The sequence below is a fragment of the Hyperolius riggenbachi genome, chromosome 2 (assembly GCF_040937935.1).
Source record: "Hyperolius riggenbachi isolate aHypRig1 chromosome 2, aHypRig1.pri, whole genome shotgun sequence".
NCBI classification, from domain to species: domain Eukaryota; kingdom Metazoa; phylum Chordata; class Amphibia; order Anura; family Hyperoliidae; genus Hyperolius; species Hyperolius riggenbachi.
This window is the reverse complement of record NC_090647.1, coordinates 220822058-220839804: the sequence shown is the minus strand read 5'-3', so window position 1 is coordinate 220839804 and position 17747 is coordinate 220822058. Positions and strand designations below refer to the sequence as shown.

General features: G+C 43.1%; 1 protein-coding gene across 2 annotated transcripts in view; it reads right to left on the bottom strand.

Moving 5' to 3' along the window:
- The window catches only part of UNC50 (unc-50 inner nuclear membrane RNA binding protein), a 49767-nt gene that overhangs the window by 25895 nt on the left and 6125 nt on the right, over positions 1 to 17747 (bottom strand). The window contains exons 3-7 of one of the 2 annotated variants that reach the window (XM_068268183.1): positions 14173 to 14488; positions 12028 to 12148; positions 11277 to 11416; positions 10478 to 10579; positions 3625 to 3773 (exon numbers count right to left, since the gene is read on the bottom strand). In XM_068268183.1, coding sequence (XP_068124284.1) covers positions 3637 to 3773; positions 10478 to 10579; positions 11277 to 11416; positions 12028 to 12148; positions 14173 to 14452 — 780 coding nt within the window. In that variant the 5' untranslated portion in view covers positions 14453 to 14488 and the 3' untranslated portion in view covers positions 3625 to 3636. Of the gene's footprint in view, positions 1 to 3624; positions 3774 to 10477; positions 10580 to 11276; positions 11417 to 12027; positions 12149 to 14172; positions 14489 to 17747 lie in introns of those variants that run through there. The other variant, XM_068268184.1, reaches the window with a different exon arrangement.

Sequence of the window (17747 nt, the reverse complement as noted above, 5' to 3'; positions counted from 1 at the left end):
TGCCACACTAGAACATTAGTAGCAAAAAAGTCATTTTTATTTTCAGTTATATAGTTTTGTTTTTCCATAACATTGCATCATTCTCTAATATTTGCAGTTTACAAACTATGCTCTGTATTGAGGGGAACTTCAGTCATCTGGCTGGTTGCAATGTAAAATACAGCTACAAGTAGCAGACGACCAAATTTCCCCTCAATGCCGAAATTTTAATGGGTACCCATTTCCAAATTTGAGCAATCAGTAGCTTGCTCATACCGAGTAGCTACGTCCTTGTAATTGAAATATAAATTAGTTTGAGCTGCCCGTGGCCGAGGGGGGTTAACTCCACCAGGCGCTGATGAGCTCCATTTGCATCACTTCCATGCTTCTTATTTCAACCCGGAAGAAGAAAGCATGGGTGTGACATAGGATGCGAATGGAGTGCATCGGCGCCTCGTAACGTTAACCCCCTCCGTCGGCCATGGGCAGCCCAAACTAATTTAAATTCTGATTATGAGTAGCTACGAGGACGTAGTTACTCAGTATTATTGTATTTATACAGTGCCAATATATTACGCAGCGCTGGACATTAGTTAAGGTTACAGATGATATTTAGGGGTTACATACAGCAATAAATGCAAACCAGATCATGCAGCACAGTAGGAGTACAAGATAATGCTTAGTCAATCACTGGATGGAAGCATGGAGATTAAGCAAGTAGAGTTCACTCAGATCCATAGGATGGGTGTACAGTAATGGAGGTGCATGAACAGGTAGGAGACATAAGGAGGACCCTGCCTGAAGGCTTACAATCTAGAGGGAGAGGTAGGGACACGAAAGGTAGGGGACCAGAGATCAGCTATGGGTTTAGAGCACTAGTGAGGGGGGGAGGCCAGAGTGAAAAGGTGAGTTTTGAGGGCATTCTTGAAGATGTTGAATGAGGGGAAACCCTAATGGGGGGCAGGGAGTTCCATAGTTTTGGATCAGCTATTAAGAAGTCCTGGAGGTGTGCATGGGATTGGGTGATGCAGGGGGGGGGGGGGGGGGGGGGGAGTCAGGCAAAGATAACCACATCTGGGAGGGTCAGGGATGGCCGTGGTGGGAAGATCATAAATTGTGTTTTGTCCAGGTTTAGTTTCAGGAACCTAGAGGACATCCAGAACGAGATGGCTGATAGGCAGGAGGTGACCTTGTCCGTGGTAGTGGTGGATAGGTCAGGGGTGTGAAGGTAGATCTGCGTGTCATCTGCATACAGATGATAGTTAATACCCATGGAGGAGATAACCTTGCCAATGAAGGCTGTGTATAGGGAGAACAGTAGGGGGCCAAGGACCAAGCCTTTGGGGACTCCCACAGAGAGGTGTTTGGGGGTGGATGAGGACTCACTGAAGGAAGTTGTGAAGGAGTGGTTTAAGAGTATGAGTGACACTAGTAATCAGGGAAATAGATTTGTTATATTCCCCAAAATTACCTTGCCTGGGGAGAGCAGTCTTTTGGCTTCTCCCTGCTCATTCCTTCTTATTCACTTTGGCCGAGAGCACTGTTCTCCCAATTTATCCTGTCTGTGTGCCTGAGGGATTGAGTTCTGATTCCCGTCTGGCTATATTGATTGAGCATATGTACAAGGCTTAAAGAGAACTTGAGGGGGGTTCTTAAATCTAAAAAAGCGGCGCTCTGAGACTCCTAGTACTTCAAAAGAAAGCTCCAATAAATTTCAGGAAGTAATCTTATGCTATAATGCAGTAGTAGGGACATGCAGTGCACAGTGATCTCCTTTTTTTCCTTTGGGGATCGATGTTTAGTCTATACACGAATGGTTTCTCAATGGTATATGGTTTCTACTTTATCTATTTTCTTCCTGATATCTTTGACACAACGGGCCTTTTTCTATTTTCTCCCTGTGCAGTGTATTTCCTGCCCCTCTATCTAGGGCATTACGTGTAATGGATCCTCTATTAGGATCAACACGGTGTTTGTCTTCTCCTCCCATACAGAGCTGATTGGTTGCAGCCTGTTCTATAATGAACTATGGATAATGTAGTGTGATGAATGACTTGATAAAGCAGAGGATGTTCCTCTGCGAAACGCGTTGTCTTTTATTAAATTTTATACCCTTTGGTCTATATGCGTTTCCATAGCCGCGTGTATAGCGTTTTTTTTTTATATTTTATCTTTTTCCTCCATGCAGAGTTCTTGACGCATTCAGCCACGCAGTAGGTTCACATGAGTACCTATAGCCGCGTCCATAGCGACTGTTTATATTTCTATTTCTCCTTTATGCGGACATACTGACGCATTCTATCACGCGCTGTCAGTGCGCGTAACTGGCGACGACCTGTGGGGAGTGCTGAGAGGAGTGACGTCACATCTGCCACGCCGGAGTAGAGAGCCCAGTCCCCGGCTAGGCTAAGAGGGACGGATGCTTATCGGGGCTGTGTACGCTGTGCTGGCCATATGAGAATAAGGTGAGACCTCTCCTATTGGAGCTTTCTTTTGAAGTACTAGGAGTCTCAGAGCGCCGCTTTCTTCCTTGCTTGTCTTACAGTGAATTGTTTCAGGGAGCAGCAACAACAAGTGGCCTGATCGCACCTATTTGGGGGACTTGTCACTACCCCATATGTAACTCTTAAATCTAAAGAAAAAAACCCTGACCACTACTCTGTGCCTGCTGCGCCCCCGGAATCTGGCAACATTCAATTATTGACAGATTTTCAGGGAAGGGGCTTCCCACTGCAGGCTAAGGAATGCCTGCAAAACGCACCTTCACCGCCCATCAGAGCCTTCAATAGGTTTCTCCACTGCCTGCTCCCCTTCTCTCCCACTTCATATTAATCAGTGCTGTGCAGAGCACAGGAGCTTTCTCTGCAGCGTCACAACCCTAAGGTCACAAAACCAAAAGTGATTGATGGCGGCGGGGAGAGGAGGTAATTAGAGCTGCCTGGTCCAGCAACCCCCATGGACCAGGCAACATTTTGTTTTTAACTATTAGACCCGGCTCGGGTTATCTTTAAAGAGAACCTGAGGTAGTATGTGGGAGGACAGATGGGACACAAAGGCATGTTCTCTCTCTCCCTGGCCATGCACCCTGCTGCTCCCCCACCTCCCTGCATGCTGATGTGAGAGAATCAATCTCTTTCCAGCGTCATGACCCAAAGGTCACGAAAGTGAAAGTGGGCCAGTGCAGACCACAGGATTCTTTATGGAGGTAAGAATTTTCTACTTCTATATGGTACCATTTAGAGATTAGAATACCTTTGGGCGCCTCCAACAGTTTGCAGCCTACAGGAGCAGTGGTTTTGTTGGCTACTTGATCCCCTCAGCCCCCCGAATCAGGTAGTCCATTTTTTTTATTAGCCTACCACAGGCTCTCTTTAAGTCTTGATCAGGTGTAGGTTTGATTAATTGGTTATTGTTTAGTAACTTTTAATAGTCTCAATATGGAATTTTAAAATTACTGTGCGTCGCTGCAGTTACTATGCCCATTTAGAACTACTTTAGTATGTGACATGTTGTATCACTCTAGGAAAATACATTTTGGACAGAATGACAAACACAAGATTTGTTTAAATCAGTCTTTATCCATGTATTCAACAAAAGTATATTTACAATTTATACAAAAGAAACAATGCAGACCCCCCCCCCCCCCCCCCAATGGATTTAATTTACTCTGTACTTGTAAAACTGGTAGAGCATTCCTGTGAAGTTCCATCCCAGAGCTAAAGACAAAACATAAAGCAGTATCAACCCCGCAAAAGGGTACAGCAGAGCCACTGTGTATTTCAAGAAGGGCAGTGCTGGAAGGAGAAGAAACAATACCATTAGGAGATCTAGTGTGGAGCATATCTAAAACACAATTTTGCTGACGGTTCAGGTACTCTAAGCATTTTGTTCTTTTAAAGGGAACCAGAGACGAAGGAACCTAAAAATTGCAAAAGATTTTTTATACATACCTGGGGCTTCCTCCAGCCCCATCCGCATCCGCATGGATCACTCACACGCCACCTTTCTCCGCCAGTACCGGGTCCCGTCACTTCCGCATCCACAGGGAATCCCTCCGGCTCTTTACGCATGCGCCGAAGGGAGAGCACTGCGCTTGCGTCGCCTGGGCGAAATGACGGGACTCGGTACTGGCGGGCGGATAGAGGCAGCCGAGAAAAGCGGCGTGGGAGCGATCCAGGCTGATGGGCTGGAGGAAGCCCCAGGTATGTATAAATCTATTTATTCAATAGTCTCTGGTTCTCTTTAATAAGATGTGCAGAAGGCTGAGTGCTGCGTGATAAACTGTCACTTAGGGCTGGTTTGTACTATAGTATAAATGCTTTTCTAAAGCACTTACTAATTTAGTAAATTATTATTAATGTAAACTAATATAAATTATTTCAAGCAACATTTAATCCCCAGGTGTTTTATTCGGGAGCTTAGTCTAGTTTTTACTATGAAAAATATCTTAAAGTGGACCTGCACCCAGAACTGCCTCTCTGTTTTAAAAAAAAGATACGCAACAGCATAACTTTTAAATAATTTTTTTTTCTACAGCTGATCCAAATCCTGCAATACATCTGCACTGTTTCTACTTCCTGCTTTCATGGAAGCAAACATATTGTTACCATCCTCTGCTTTCAAATGAGCTTATTTGCCGTGGCAGTCAGGTGATGGGGAGAGAGCAAATTATAACTTGTAATTAGGCACAGATGAGGGGGAATTAGACAGGCTAAACTCTCTAAATATATACAGGGTGCATTTCTCTATTTTTCCTTCTGTCCTCTGCAAGAGTTCAGGTCCACTTTAAATGAAAAAGATACTTGTAGATAACATAACTGCATGCCATTTCATTCATAGTGAAACATTTTTTCTTTTACACACCAGAAGTTACAGTACAAAGAAAGCCAGAAATGTAGAATTAAACTGTCTTGCCAACAATTTAATCTTACTACCCATTGCTCAAGGGCTACGTTCGCAGTAGTCAGTTGCATAGCGCATGTGTTATGACAAATGTTAACTGCAATGGAGGCTGGCTATAGACTTTAATACAAAGCCTGCATGCAGCGAGATAGAATATCGCAATCCGTTACAACACAGTACTGTGAATAGCCCTATAGAATTGTATGGGCAGTGAGTTGACATGCAGAATTATTCTGCAAAGCAACTATAAAATTACCTTGAAGGCCATTTCAAAACATGCAGACTTCTAGCAGACCGAATATTTAATCCCGTTAAATATGGTCATGATTTTATCACACTAGCAAAAGACTGCACCAGCAAAGACCTGAGGGGGTTACCAAGCTACAGTACAAGCCTATGCAGCTATTGGCTGTTGCTTCATATTAACTGTTAGTTCAGGGGAGCAAATCAATATGGAATGCAGGTGTCAGCTCTGCTGGTGATATTAGAGATGGTCAATGAGATACTTATACCTTCTTTCAAGCAAACTGTATGCAGCTTAAACCTGGACCAATCAAATTAACTTCCTGTTTAATCTGATTTGCCCAATTTCAAAGCTGCATAAAATTTGCATGCAAGCCAGAATTATTTGCATCTGCTTGACCATGGCTACTCAAAAACAACTGAAAATATAAGCACCAGCTGTAATGTTAAAGTAGCCTTGATTACCTGGCTCCTGGGAGTCCAGTGTTAGGTAATGCACTGGATAACATTTGCAGCAGCTGCAGTTGGAGATTTGTAGCTGCTACAGATTGGTTTATATGACGTGGCCTTAATGCTAGGTACACACCGAGATTTTCTGGTATATTTACTGTGAGATTATTTCCAACATGTCCGATCTGATTTCCGACTGTTTTCCGTTCACTGCTATCGGAAATGATCGATCTGACAGTAAATCTGCCAGAAAATCTCATAGTGTGTACATAGCCAAATAGAATATGTGGCATACTGAGGAATTCATAAGTATGGATGTTTTACGTTTACATCAAATCTACCGTATAAGACATACTTTTTCTCCCCCCAAAAATAGGGAGAAAAAGTCCCTGCGTCTTATATGGCAAAGGGGCAGGGAATCACCACCTTACGAACGCCCACCGATACAAACTGCAACCTACCGCCACGTGGGGGGAGGGAGGAGACACATGGGGCAGGCACGGGTCACACAGAGGACACAAGGCATGTATGAGGGACACAGAGGACACGTGGGGCAGGCACGGGTCACACAGAGGACACGTGGGGCAGGCATCGGGTCACACAGAGGACACTGAGGCAGGCACGGGTCACACAGAGGACACATGGGGCAGGCACGGGTCACACAGGACACGTGGGGCAGGCACAGGTCACACATGGGGCAGGCATGGGTCACACAGAGGACACGTGGGGCAGGCATGGGTCACACAGAGGACACGTGGGGCAGACATGGGTCACACAGAGGATACACGTGGGGCAGGCATGGGTCACACAGAGGATACACGTGGGGCAGGCACGGGTCACACAGAGGACACATGGGGCAGGCATGTGTGACACATGGGGCAGGCACGGGTGACGCAGAGGACACGTGGGGCAGGCACGAGTGACACAGAGGACACATGGGGCAGGCACAGGTGACACGTGGGGCAGGCATGTGTGACACATGGGGCAGGCACGGGTGACACAGAGGACACGTGGGGCAGGCACGAGTGACACAGAGGACACATGGGGCAGGCACGGGTGACACAGAGGACACGTGGGGCAGGCACGAGTGACACAGAGGACACGTGGGGCAGGCACGAGTGACACAGAGGACACATGGGGCAGGCACAGGTGACACATGGGGCATGTATGAGGGACATAGGACACATGGGGCAGGCATGGGTGACACAGAAGACACATGGGGCAGGCAGGGGGATACATGAGGACACTTAGGGCAGACATGGGGAACAAATAGTGGAGGCATGGGGACACAGGAGGACACCATTTGGGGGGAAACATGTACAAGACGCTCCTCGAATATGGATGCACCAGGTTTAGTTTTTTTTTTTTTTTCCCCTGGTGTGTACCCTCTAAACCTAGGTGTGTCTTATATAGTGGAAAATACGGTAAGTTACCATGTTTTAAATTTCTACATTCAACTTATTTACAGTAGATAAATCTGCCAATTAGCTAAAAAGGAAAGCATTCAATCCTGAAATCAGATCAGAGGCTAAAATAGTATTTTCATCTTACCACAGTTTTTTTTTTATATAGTTTATTTTGAGTGCTTTGTGAGATCTCTCTTCTTGGGAAGAGTCCATAAGGATATTGGAAAACATTCTGCTGCTTCTAATTAAACCCACATGGGCCAGTGCTCTCTCTCATGCCATTCTGCCAATTGGGCTATTTGAGCAACATAGTAATACTTTCTTAAACGTGGCTGGCCTACGCCACCTTCCAGTTTTGGAAAGTAGAACACTGACTTCTTTATTCTGGACCTTGTTTTTCCCCCGCTTAAAAATAGTGTTTTCTTGTGATTTTTTTTTCTAATATTGGTCCAGTTAACCATTTCAGCCGCTCGGACATGATCATCACATCCAGGTGGCTGCTCTGCTGCAGTGGCGCACTCCCGCACGTTCCCCGGTAGCCCTGAGATCAGTGAACGGGAAACATGTTTCCCATTCACAGATCTAAGTCCCCAGCAGAAAAACCGACGGTCTCTTATCGGAGGCTGCAGTTTTTCTGAAAACAAAGTTCCCCGTCCTCCTTGCGCTTTCAGGAAGCGAGAAGCACAAAGGGGGGAAAAAATGTGGCCAAATAGTAAAACTACATCTACATACATTTTTGAAGGCAATTTATACACATTACATTAAAAATTAACTGTTTATTTCCCAACAAAAAAAATTACCCAAATAAAAAAAACAAACAAAAAAAAAAACAAACAAAGTTACCTAAGGGTCTGAACTTTTTAAATATGTATTTGAAGGGGGTACAGTACGAATTTTTTTTTAAATTATAAGCTTGTAAATGAGGGACGCAAAACTGAAAAATGCACCTTTATTTCCAAATAAAATATTGGCGCCATACATCGTGATAGGGACAAAATGTAAATGGTGTAATAACCGAGACAAACTGGCAAATAAAATACATAGGTTTTAATCATGGTAGCATGTATTATTTTAAAGCTATAATGGCCGAAAACTGAGAAATAATGAATTTTTTCATTTTTTTCTTAATATTCCTGTTAAAATGCATTTATAAAAAAATAATTCTTAGCAAAATGTACCACCCAAAGAAAGCCTAATTAGTGGCGGAAAAAAACAAGATATAGATCAATAAATTGTGATAAGTAGTGATAAAGTTATTAGCGAATGAATGGGAGGTGAAAATTGCTCTGATACATAAGGTTAAAAATCCCTGTGGGCTAAAATGGTTAATAGAATTTGCAGGACTTTAAGGGGTACAAAAGCTGAGGCAGGGTTGTCATTTTCAGTGCTGCTATTTTCCTCAACCAGGAAATGTTGTACCGCTTCCAACATTTAAATAATTAACCCAACTCTTTAACCAATGCAGGGTAATTGGCCTGGTAAAGAGCAAAATATCCATTACTGAGATAAATTCTCACATACTGGAATTTCTTTGCTTGTCACTGGTAGGGTAAAAAGTTTAACCACTAGAGCAGGGGTCCCTAACCTTTGCCAGCCCGGGGACCACTTTCTGTCAATTTTTTTGCGCGGACCGTGGGAGGGGTTTGGTGAGTTAGATGGACGTTGGGTACGCGTCCTAGTGGAAAGTGGGAGGGGGGCTAGGGTGCAGTGGCATAGCTAGCATAGTTGCCCCAGTATAGGGAGTTTAGTATGGCTAGTATAGTGCCCAGTATAGGTAGGTAGGTAGTGCCCCAGTATAGCTAGTATAGTGCCTAGTATAGCTAGAATAGTGCTCAGTATACAGTAGGTAGGTACTGCCCAGTATAGTGCCCCAGTATGGGTAGGTGGTGCCCCCCGCTGTTATTACCTTAACAGCGGCCACTCTCCCCTCTCCGGCGCATGTACTTATTCCAGCAGCATCTCCCGGCTGCTGTCTGATGCGGCTGGAAGCAGGGCAGCGGCTTCCTGTAGCGGCGATGTGTATCGCCGTTACTATGGGAACCGAGTCCTGCTGCATCACACACAGCAGCCGGGAGATGCTGCTGGAATAAGTACACGCACCGGAGAGGGAAGAGCGGCCGCTGTTAAGGGAATAACAGCGGCGGGCACCACCTACCCATACCATAATACACGCTTATAAGGAAGCGGCCGCTGCTAAGTTAGTAACAGCGGCGGGGGGGGCGCAACAGTCCTGCGGCCCAGCTGGGAACGTCCCGCGGACCACAGGTTGGCACCTCCCTAGTGACCAGGCCATTTTAACAATTCTGCATTCTGAAGCTTTAACAGCTTACTATTCAGCCATACAACTTAGAAGCCAAATGAATCTTACTTCCTTTTCTGCCCACCAACACAGCTTTCTCTTGGTGGGATCTGATTTTTTTTTTTTTTTTAACATTAAAAACTGCTTTAAATTTAAAAAAAAAAAAAAATGTATGCCTCCTACCCTGCCAGCTCCGACAGGCTGTTTACAGAGAAGAGTCCGTAATTCAGCAGGGATGCGGGAGGTGTTAGGCGGTCCTGGGGGAGCCACTCTGTGACCGTCCATCAGCAATAAGAGGTTGCAGAGCAGTCAGCAGGGATTCTACGGCATCTTTTTCCTTAGTGGTAATCCCGCTCCAGGCTCAGGATAGGCACCGGGTGGTGTATGCAGAGCCTGCAGCGCAGCAGGCGTTTGTAACTTACCTCCTGGATGCATGCTGCTCGTTTTCTTCCAGTCCTCGGAGGCTCTTAATCACTCGCCATTTGTCACATGACCATAAACCACAATTTCACCATACGGGTAGAGCGCCACCCAGAGGACAGGCGGAAGAATTGCAGCCCTAATTCCCAGGGAGGTGAGTAACGCGCTGGTGCTGCTGCAGATTTATCTGCAGCATGATTTCTTCCTGCTTTCAGTCTAAAGCTCATGAAAAAAAAAAAAAAAAATTGTACCACTTTGACCCTAAAATCAGAAAAGAATCATACCGCCAAGGAGGTTAATAATTAGCGCCTTAGATTTTGTGGTGCTCACACAAAGGCCACAGATTTCTCATAATTCTTCCAATATGGATCTAGGCAGCTAGGTATGGGGGCTAGTTAATAACATGACATCATCCGCAAACATTGTTAATTTATGACAGATTTCTGCAAACTCTCTGCCTCCAACTTCCTTTATGGTTGTTAACCTGTTGCTGTTCCAGGACTATACCCACACACCAGCAAGAGCCATGTACATTTTGACAGTGGCTACTTTTCATAATCACTTGATGTCATTTTTCCAAGAGTGATTGTTATGGCCAGCACCACCCCTACATCTTCAGATATCTGTCCAGTCCCCTCTCCCCACCATTTAATGTGTATAAGATTTAAAAAGGTACAACTGCTAAAAAGGAGCAAAATAGTAACCGTTTTTAAATTACACACAATCTTTACTTTACATAATGACAAGAGTTAACATTAAATGGAATAGAAGTGCTTACCACTGTATCCAAGGAATGTGATATAGATATAATAACCAATCGCAATCAACCAGAATGTATTCCCCAGGAAATATCCAATGAACATTTCTGAAGACACAACGACTGCAAACAAAAAAGGAAGAACAGTGAATACAAGGATTCTAGCTAGGTCAGTGCACTGTGTAACCAACGTTGCTGAAAATGTACAAGATAATAAATTATTAAGTGATCTCATGCATGGATGTATTTTATTATTTATCAATTGTGACGGTCAGTCTGTATTTTTTCAGAAGCCTAAATGCACGATGCATTAAGTGACCAAAGCACTTTTTAAAGAACATGTCTAAAATACACTGTGATCAATAATACAAACAGCTGTGTTTTTTCCTCAGTCGAACATTTCCTAAGCTAGTGAAAGCCCTCATGATCCTTTCCAAAAAAAAAAAAAAAAAAAAAAAACTTAACTGCAAGGCTGCACTTCAACACAAATCCACTTCCTGCTGGACAACAGGGGCAGGAGCAATTATTCAGCCTTCGCTAGGTCGGCATGTGCAACGGTGGGGGCACCGGCTGGGAGCAGAGCTGCGGCCAGGGACAGATAGGCTTCCAGGGGCTGGAGGACGCCCTAGGTAAGTAGATTTTCGGGTTTTTTGTTTTGGGGGGGGGGGGGGGGGGGGGGTTAACCCGGACCTGTGCTTCAAATGGTATTTCAATGCATCTTTTGGTTTTTGGAAGCGCAGACCTAATCACATTAAGTACACACATTTCTATGAAAACAAATCATTTAAACCTCATGCCCTGCTTTAAGGATTTTACTTACATTTTATAAAGAACAACTGGATGAAATGCAGAATAACCAGAAGCGGGTAAAAAGCATTCAGATGCACATCAAATGCATATCCCCATTCCACATCACAGTCTCTTCCTTGATGCTTCACCATGTATTTGTTGGTGATAAACCTAGAATGTTACAACACACAAGTTACACAGTAACAATATATCACAGGAACTGATCTCCTCATATTGTTTCAGGCTTCATTCACGCCAATTAGCTCAGATGGCCATGCGAAGGGAACACAATGCGTAGGATCGCACGCCATCTGCGCAGATATGCTGTGAATGGCAGCGCTGACCCATTCACTGCACTACAGTGAATGGCTCAGCGCTGCAATTCCTGAAAAATGCATGCAGCAGTGCGATAGTGGGAACAAGGCCTCACAGTTCCATATGTTGTGTTGCAATAACATTACACTGTACTGCAGAATATCACTTCAGGGGGGTTACTCAAAATGTATGAAAACTACACTGAGGGGAAAGCTTAAAAGGTAATCAATTATTTATGTACACACAGTACAGCAAATGGTGCAGATCTGTCACTGGTTAAGTGCCAACAGGAGCTGCATTGAATATTTCAGAATTGCAGACATATAGAAGTCTCTATAAAACACAACAATCTTTAATATATGATAATTGGTTAGCATGCTGTGCAACACACACACACACACACACACACACACACACACACACACACACACACACACACACACACACGACAGCAGTGACTAACGTACCACATTAGAGTTGCAATAAGTAGGCCAACACCAACACAGTCCACAAATACAATCCAAAGAAGCAGTTTCAGCGTTTGGAAAAATCCCATTTGCAGCACAACTCCAAACATTATTGTGGACACTGAAAATTAAAATGAGAGAATAGAATTTTATTAACAGCCTGTACATGAGCCCATGTTTCAAATGTTACACATGGGATACCACAAATAACTGAATGGTTTTTCGACCCATGCAAAGCAAATCTTTTGCACAGTAATGTGAACAATTCTTCTATTATGACCTCTAATTAAATCCTATCAATGTCACACTTTAATAAACTTAAATGTGCATATATGGCATCTAATTGACTCCGTATGTGGTTCTTCAGGCCAAGACCTCATTCTTTGGATGTTTCTTTCAGCAATATTTGATTATAAGAGTCATATCTAATTTAACAAAAAAAAAAATCTTGCACATAGTGTACATTTATAACACTTAATACAAATTGTTGCAAGTGGAACTCTGCTGCTGTTAAATTGGAGACAATAGCCATCACTGCAAAACGAGTTGTTTTTAACCCTTTAGCAGTCAATTTATTTAAAGGCTTGCAAGTGCTCCAGGCCAATTTATTTTAGCACTTTTTTTTTTTATTTCTTCTTTGTTAGATTTCCTATCTTCTAATTTGTACTGACGTAATGTGTATTTATGGCCACTTGTCACTAGGGGGCAGTGTGAGACAATAACAGAGGACTTCTGCTTTCAGTTTCTATATTTTATGTTAGCAGGAAAGGATCACAGCATTTCAAGATATTTACAACACAAGGGTCTCAATTCACTAAGCTTTATAGAACACTTTATCGAACATTTGATAATTTACCTCATGAGTAAAATTTAATTTTAATTTCACTAAAGGCGTTATAGATTTATCAAATGTTTTATCAATAAAAAGATCTAAAAAAAAAAAAAAAAAAATCTATCACACCTTAGTGAATTCAAAATTAAATTTTACTCATGAGGTAAATTATCAAACGTTCGATAAAGATTAGTAAATTGAGGCCAATGAGTTCTGCCATTAAAAGTCAAAAGCAGTGCACTTACCTCAAACGAGAACTCTTTTGAAGCTGCAAATAGGTTAATATGTTTTGCACTGTACATACATGTTTATCTCATCATGTCACCTCAGGTACACTTTAAGGCTATCAGCCACTGGGCTGCATCCAGAATGGTAACACTTTTTTGCATGCAAAAAAAACGCAGCTTGGAATTTGGTCAGTCAAATGCCAATTTGGAATGACCGATTCCAAACTGCATACCAGAATTTGCATCACACTGACCATCTTTACTAATAATAAAAGGTGAGATACTTAGCTCAGTAGTGTGAAGCCTCTGCATGATCCAGAGGCTTCCTCTAAAAGCCCCTCGTCTCTAGCACTGGATCTCTCTATCAGTTTCTTCTGCCCGCGCTCCCAGCCACGAACAAATGCCCACACTGGAAATACGGAGTAAAAACACTTACTGGGCATGCGTGGAGGTGCTCGTCCCCGACCAGGAGAACGGCTAGAACAGGGCTGGCAAACTTTGAGCAGCCCAGGCCGCATGCTGCAGACTGCATTCCTAAAATTCTCATTTCATTTGCAGTACACAGGCGCAGTCTTCCTTAGGAGTTTGGGCAGCGCATGTGCATTGTCTCCCCCAGGGGACATGTACAAATCTCGTCCACCCTCTCTTTGCCTTATTTCCTCCCTAGATGCAGGGTGAAAATGACATGGAGATAACACGGGGAGACAATGCGAACGCGCTCCCCACACTCTACCATACTTCTGCACCTGCGTGCCTCATGTGGAAACTTTACTGCGCCTGCGTGAAGATCTTATCTTCCGGGTCACAAGACCCGACCTCGGAGGTCGGGTACGGAAACGGAGCCTAACACAGCCGTTCTGGGACTAGCTGATTACACCGCTCATGAGTGCTGGACATGAGAAATTTAATGAGGTGTGACGAAAGAAAAAAAAAAATCTTCTCGGACTCGTCCTTTAAGTATCTAACTTTTGTGTTTTTTCTCACATCAGGATTGCTAGAGAAAAACCTTACAACCTGCATAACTCAGCATTCTCTAAACTGCCTGAGCATGGAGGCTTCTTTAGAGGATGTCTGACAGTAACTTACCACACAGCCATATGCTTAACAGAACCAGGAATGCTGGATCATCTCTTGCCCACTGGTCTTTGGTTTGTTTCCTGTATTGGAAATTTCTGTATACTTTCTGAGGTGATGTAAAAAGGTAAAGCATCTGCCAAACAGCAAATTCAAAGTCCATATGCCTGAAGTGAAGGAGCCGCCGCAGATACTTGTACCGCTTGGCACCTGCCGTGTGTCTTGCCGCATCCCGAGAGTTCAGCGTGCCATTGCCTTGTGTCCGGGAATTCACTGCAGTTGTGGGCAGCATTGTGTTATTGTGTGGATTACTGGCGTCACACACAGCCTGCATGAAATACAGTGGACATCTTTTATTCAACACAAAGGAGCAAAATAACAATATGTAGCCAATGACATACCGGTAACAGATGGGAAAGTAAGAAAAAAAAAAAAAGCAGGAAAACATATTGGGAAATTATCCTTCTCCATCATTTCAAGGAACAATTGTTACTAAAGTTTCAATAAGGCATGACAATATTTTGTTGCTAGCTGTTGTTGTTAGCTACGGTAGATGATAGATGTACTCCTTGGCATATAGGAATGTGAAGGCTGCTTCAGTTGCTAGAACAGTCCAAACACTGGGGGAGATTAATAAGAGTAAACCATTTTGCACCAAGATTGAAAAAACTATGCTGTTATACTGTAAATGATGCATGTCTGAGATTAGAATTTTCCTCTCTATTAGGCTCGCAAATAAGTACCGCAAATAAGTACTGTACCCCAGAAAAAGAATCTGCATTAACCTCTTAAAGGGGAACTTCAGCCTAAACAAACATACTGTCATCAAGTTACATTAGTTATGTTAATTAGAATAGATAGGTAATATAATCTCTTACCCACCCTGTTTTAAAAGAACAGGCAAATGTTTGTGATTCATGGGGGCTGCCATCTTTGTCATGGGGGCAGCCATCTTTTTGGTTGAAAGGAAGTGACAAGGAGCAGGAGACACAGTTCCAACTATCCTGTGTCCTGATTACCCCTCCCAGCTGCACACGCTAGGCTTCAAATGTCAAATTCAAAATGTAAAAAAAAAAAAAAAATTTGCACCAAAACAGCAGAACGAGAACAACAAAATCAGAAATCCCATCATGCTTTGCACAGCATCAGGGGAAAAAAGCCCGGGCAGTTTTCTTCTGTGCAGCTAAAAATGAGGTTTGTATAAGAGAAACAAAGTTCTGATGCTGTGAAACTGTTAAAGAAACACAAAGCCTTTTCAGTGCTGCTGAGTCGATTTTTAGTCCGGATGTTCACTTTAAGGTCCGTAGGCTTACACACCCTAGTGACCAGGCTCGCTGCAGGGCCGTACAACTCCGCACACAAGTGATTTCTTCCCCCACCAACAGAGATTTCTGTTGGTGGGCTCTGATCACAGCTGCCATGTTTTGTTAGGTTTTTTTTGTGTGTGTGTGTGTTTTTTTTTTTTACTTTTTATTTATTTATTCCCCCTCCCCCCCCCCCCAAGCCAATCACAGTGATCAGCTCTCATAGACATCATCCTATGAGAGACACGATTGCTCTCTGAACCCCCCAGGGGAACAGCTGTGTGACATACCACTGTCACAGAGTGAGGATCAGCTACATACAATCACACAACTTGCTTTTCTTTTCTCCTTGCATGTCTTTCTGCAAACAAAACACCTCACACAAGACTGAATATACAGAATTGTTCTGTCACAATAGCCTAGGGGTTTATAGTTGTTTTTTCTACTTATGTATGGTGTGTTCCAACTCGCTTATGAAATTCTAGTTAGTATGTCCCTACACAGCAGCCATTTTGTCACATTTCCTGTTAGCAGAAAGTTCTAGTCAGGCCTCGTACATGAACCAAATTTTTAAACATTAAAAGCTCCAAAAAAAAAAAGCCATCCTTGTATGCCTTCAATGTGAACTTGGATTTATCAAAGCTGAGGTGAGATTTGATTGGTTCATTTTCAAGATGCATAAAACATTTGCATAATTATGCATCAACTCAAAATCATTTGCATCTCATTGACTATCCCTACTTGGCACCGTAGGTTGTGTAGTCAGAAGAGCTAGGACTTTACAGTTTACTGATTGCCACTGATCTGTCTAGACTCTAGGGGTTACTGGGTCTGCTATGGGGCTAAGAGGAGACAACCTCTCCAATGAAATGGATGGAATGGCTTTCTAATTGGGGATGGTCCATTAAATACAAAAATGTAAATATAAGTAGTTTGAAAATAGACCAATTGCATTCCACCTCAGCTGGATTTGTTTGGTCTACTTTTAACATGCATTGATCTACACACAAAATGTGCATAATCCTGAATAATCTCAAAATTATTTGCATAACGCTGACCATCCCTACTTATCATTAATGACATCTTGCAGCGAAGAGGAAAACGTGGTGCTACATGAAACACTGCTTATGCTTCAGATGACAAGTGCGCTGGTGCCTGTGGGTGTAGAAGAATGGAAAACGGGTACCGGGGCCTGGAGAGGCATTTAGGATGCATTGTGGATAATTGTATTTCATAAGTGCAGTTATCCTTGTAGTAACAGAGGAAATTATGGCTGTACAGTTAACCGTAACTCCAGTGGAAAAATTATCTAAGTAGTGTGGTAATGGGATCTATTTCGGTCCTGTGATCTCATATGTAATAATTTCAATTGCTTCCTGTCCAGACAGGAAGTGAGGCCATCTATCCAAGACTGATATAGCCAGGAAGAAATAAAATATTTTGCTTTGTAGAGGGAAAGAGTTAGAATCCCTACCTAGATTTTATTGCTGTTCCTTATTTCCTGTCCTTAAAGGATACCACAACTGACATGTGACATGTTGAGATAGACATGTGTATGTACAGTGCCTAGCACACAAATACCTATGCTGTGTTCCTTTTTTTCTTTCTGTGCCTGAAAGAGTTAAATATCAGGTATGTAAGTGGCTGACTCAGTCCTGACTCAGACAGGAAGTGACTACGGTGTGACCCTCCCTGATAAGAAATTCCACCTATAAAATACTTTCCTAGCAGAAAATGGCTTCTGAGAGCAAGAAAGAGATAAAAAGAGGAATTTCTTATCAGGGAGGGTCACACTGTAGTCACTTCCTGTCTGAGTCAGGACTGAGTCAGCCACTTACATACCTGATATTTAACTCTTTCAGAGAGAGAAAGAAAAAAAAAGGAACACAGCAGAGTTATTTGTGTGCTAGGCACTGTACATACACATGTCTATCTCATTATGTCACATTTCAGTTGTGGTATCCTATAATATTGGTTTTCATATTGAAGACACAAAGCTCCATGGACATCTCATGATCATGAAGTAATGGAATTACATCCTAATAGGATGAGATTGTGCACAAAAAAACCCTTAAAAGTTTCTAACCCCTTTTCAAACTATTAAAAGCTAAAATTACAAAAAAATTCCTGGAACTGAGCGTCAATACTATGCCCTAATCCAGTGGTTCCCAACCTTTTATGAGGTATCGCCCCTTAGGGGAAGAGGACTCACCCCTGTCGCCCCCCTTCTCTTAGTACGGTATACCCCTACGCCAGGTGGTGGTGCCAGTGGAGGGGGTAGCG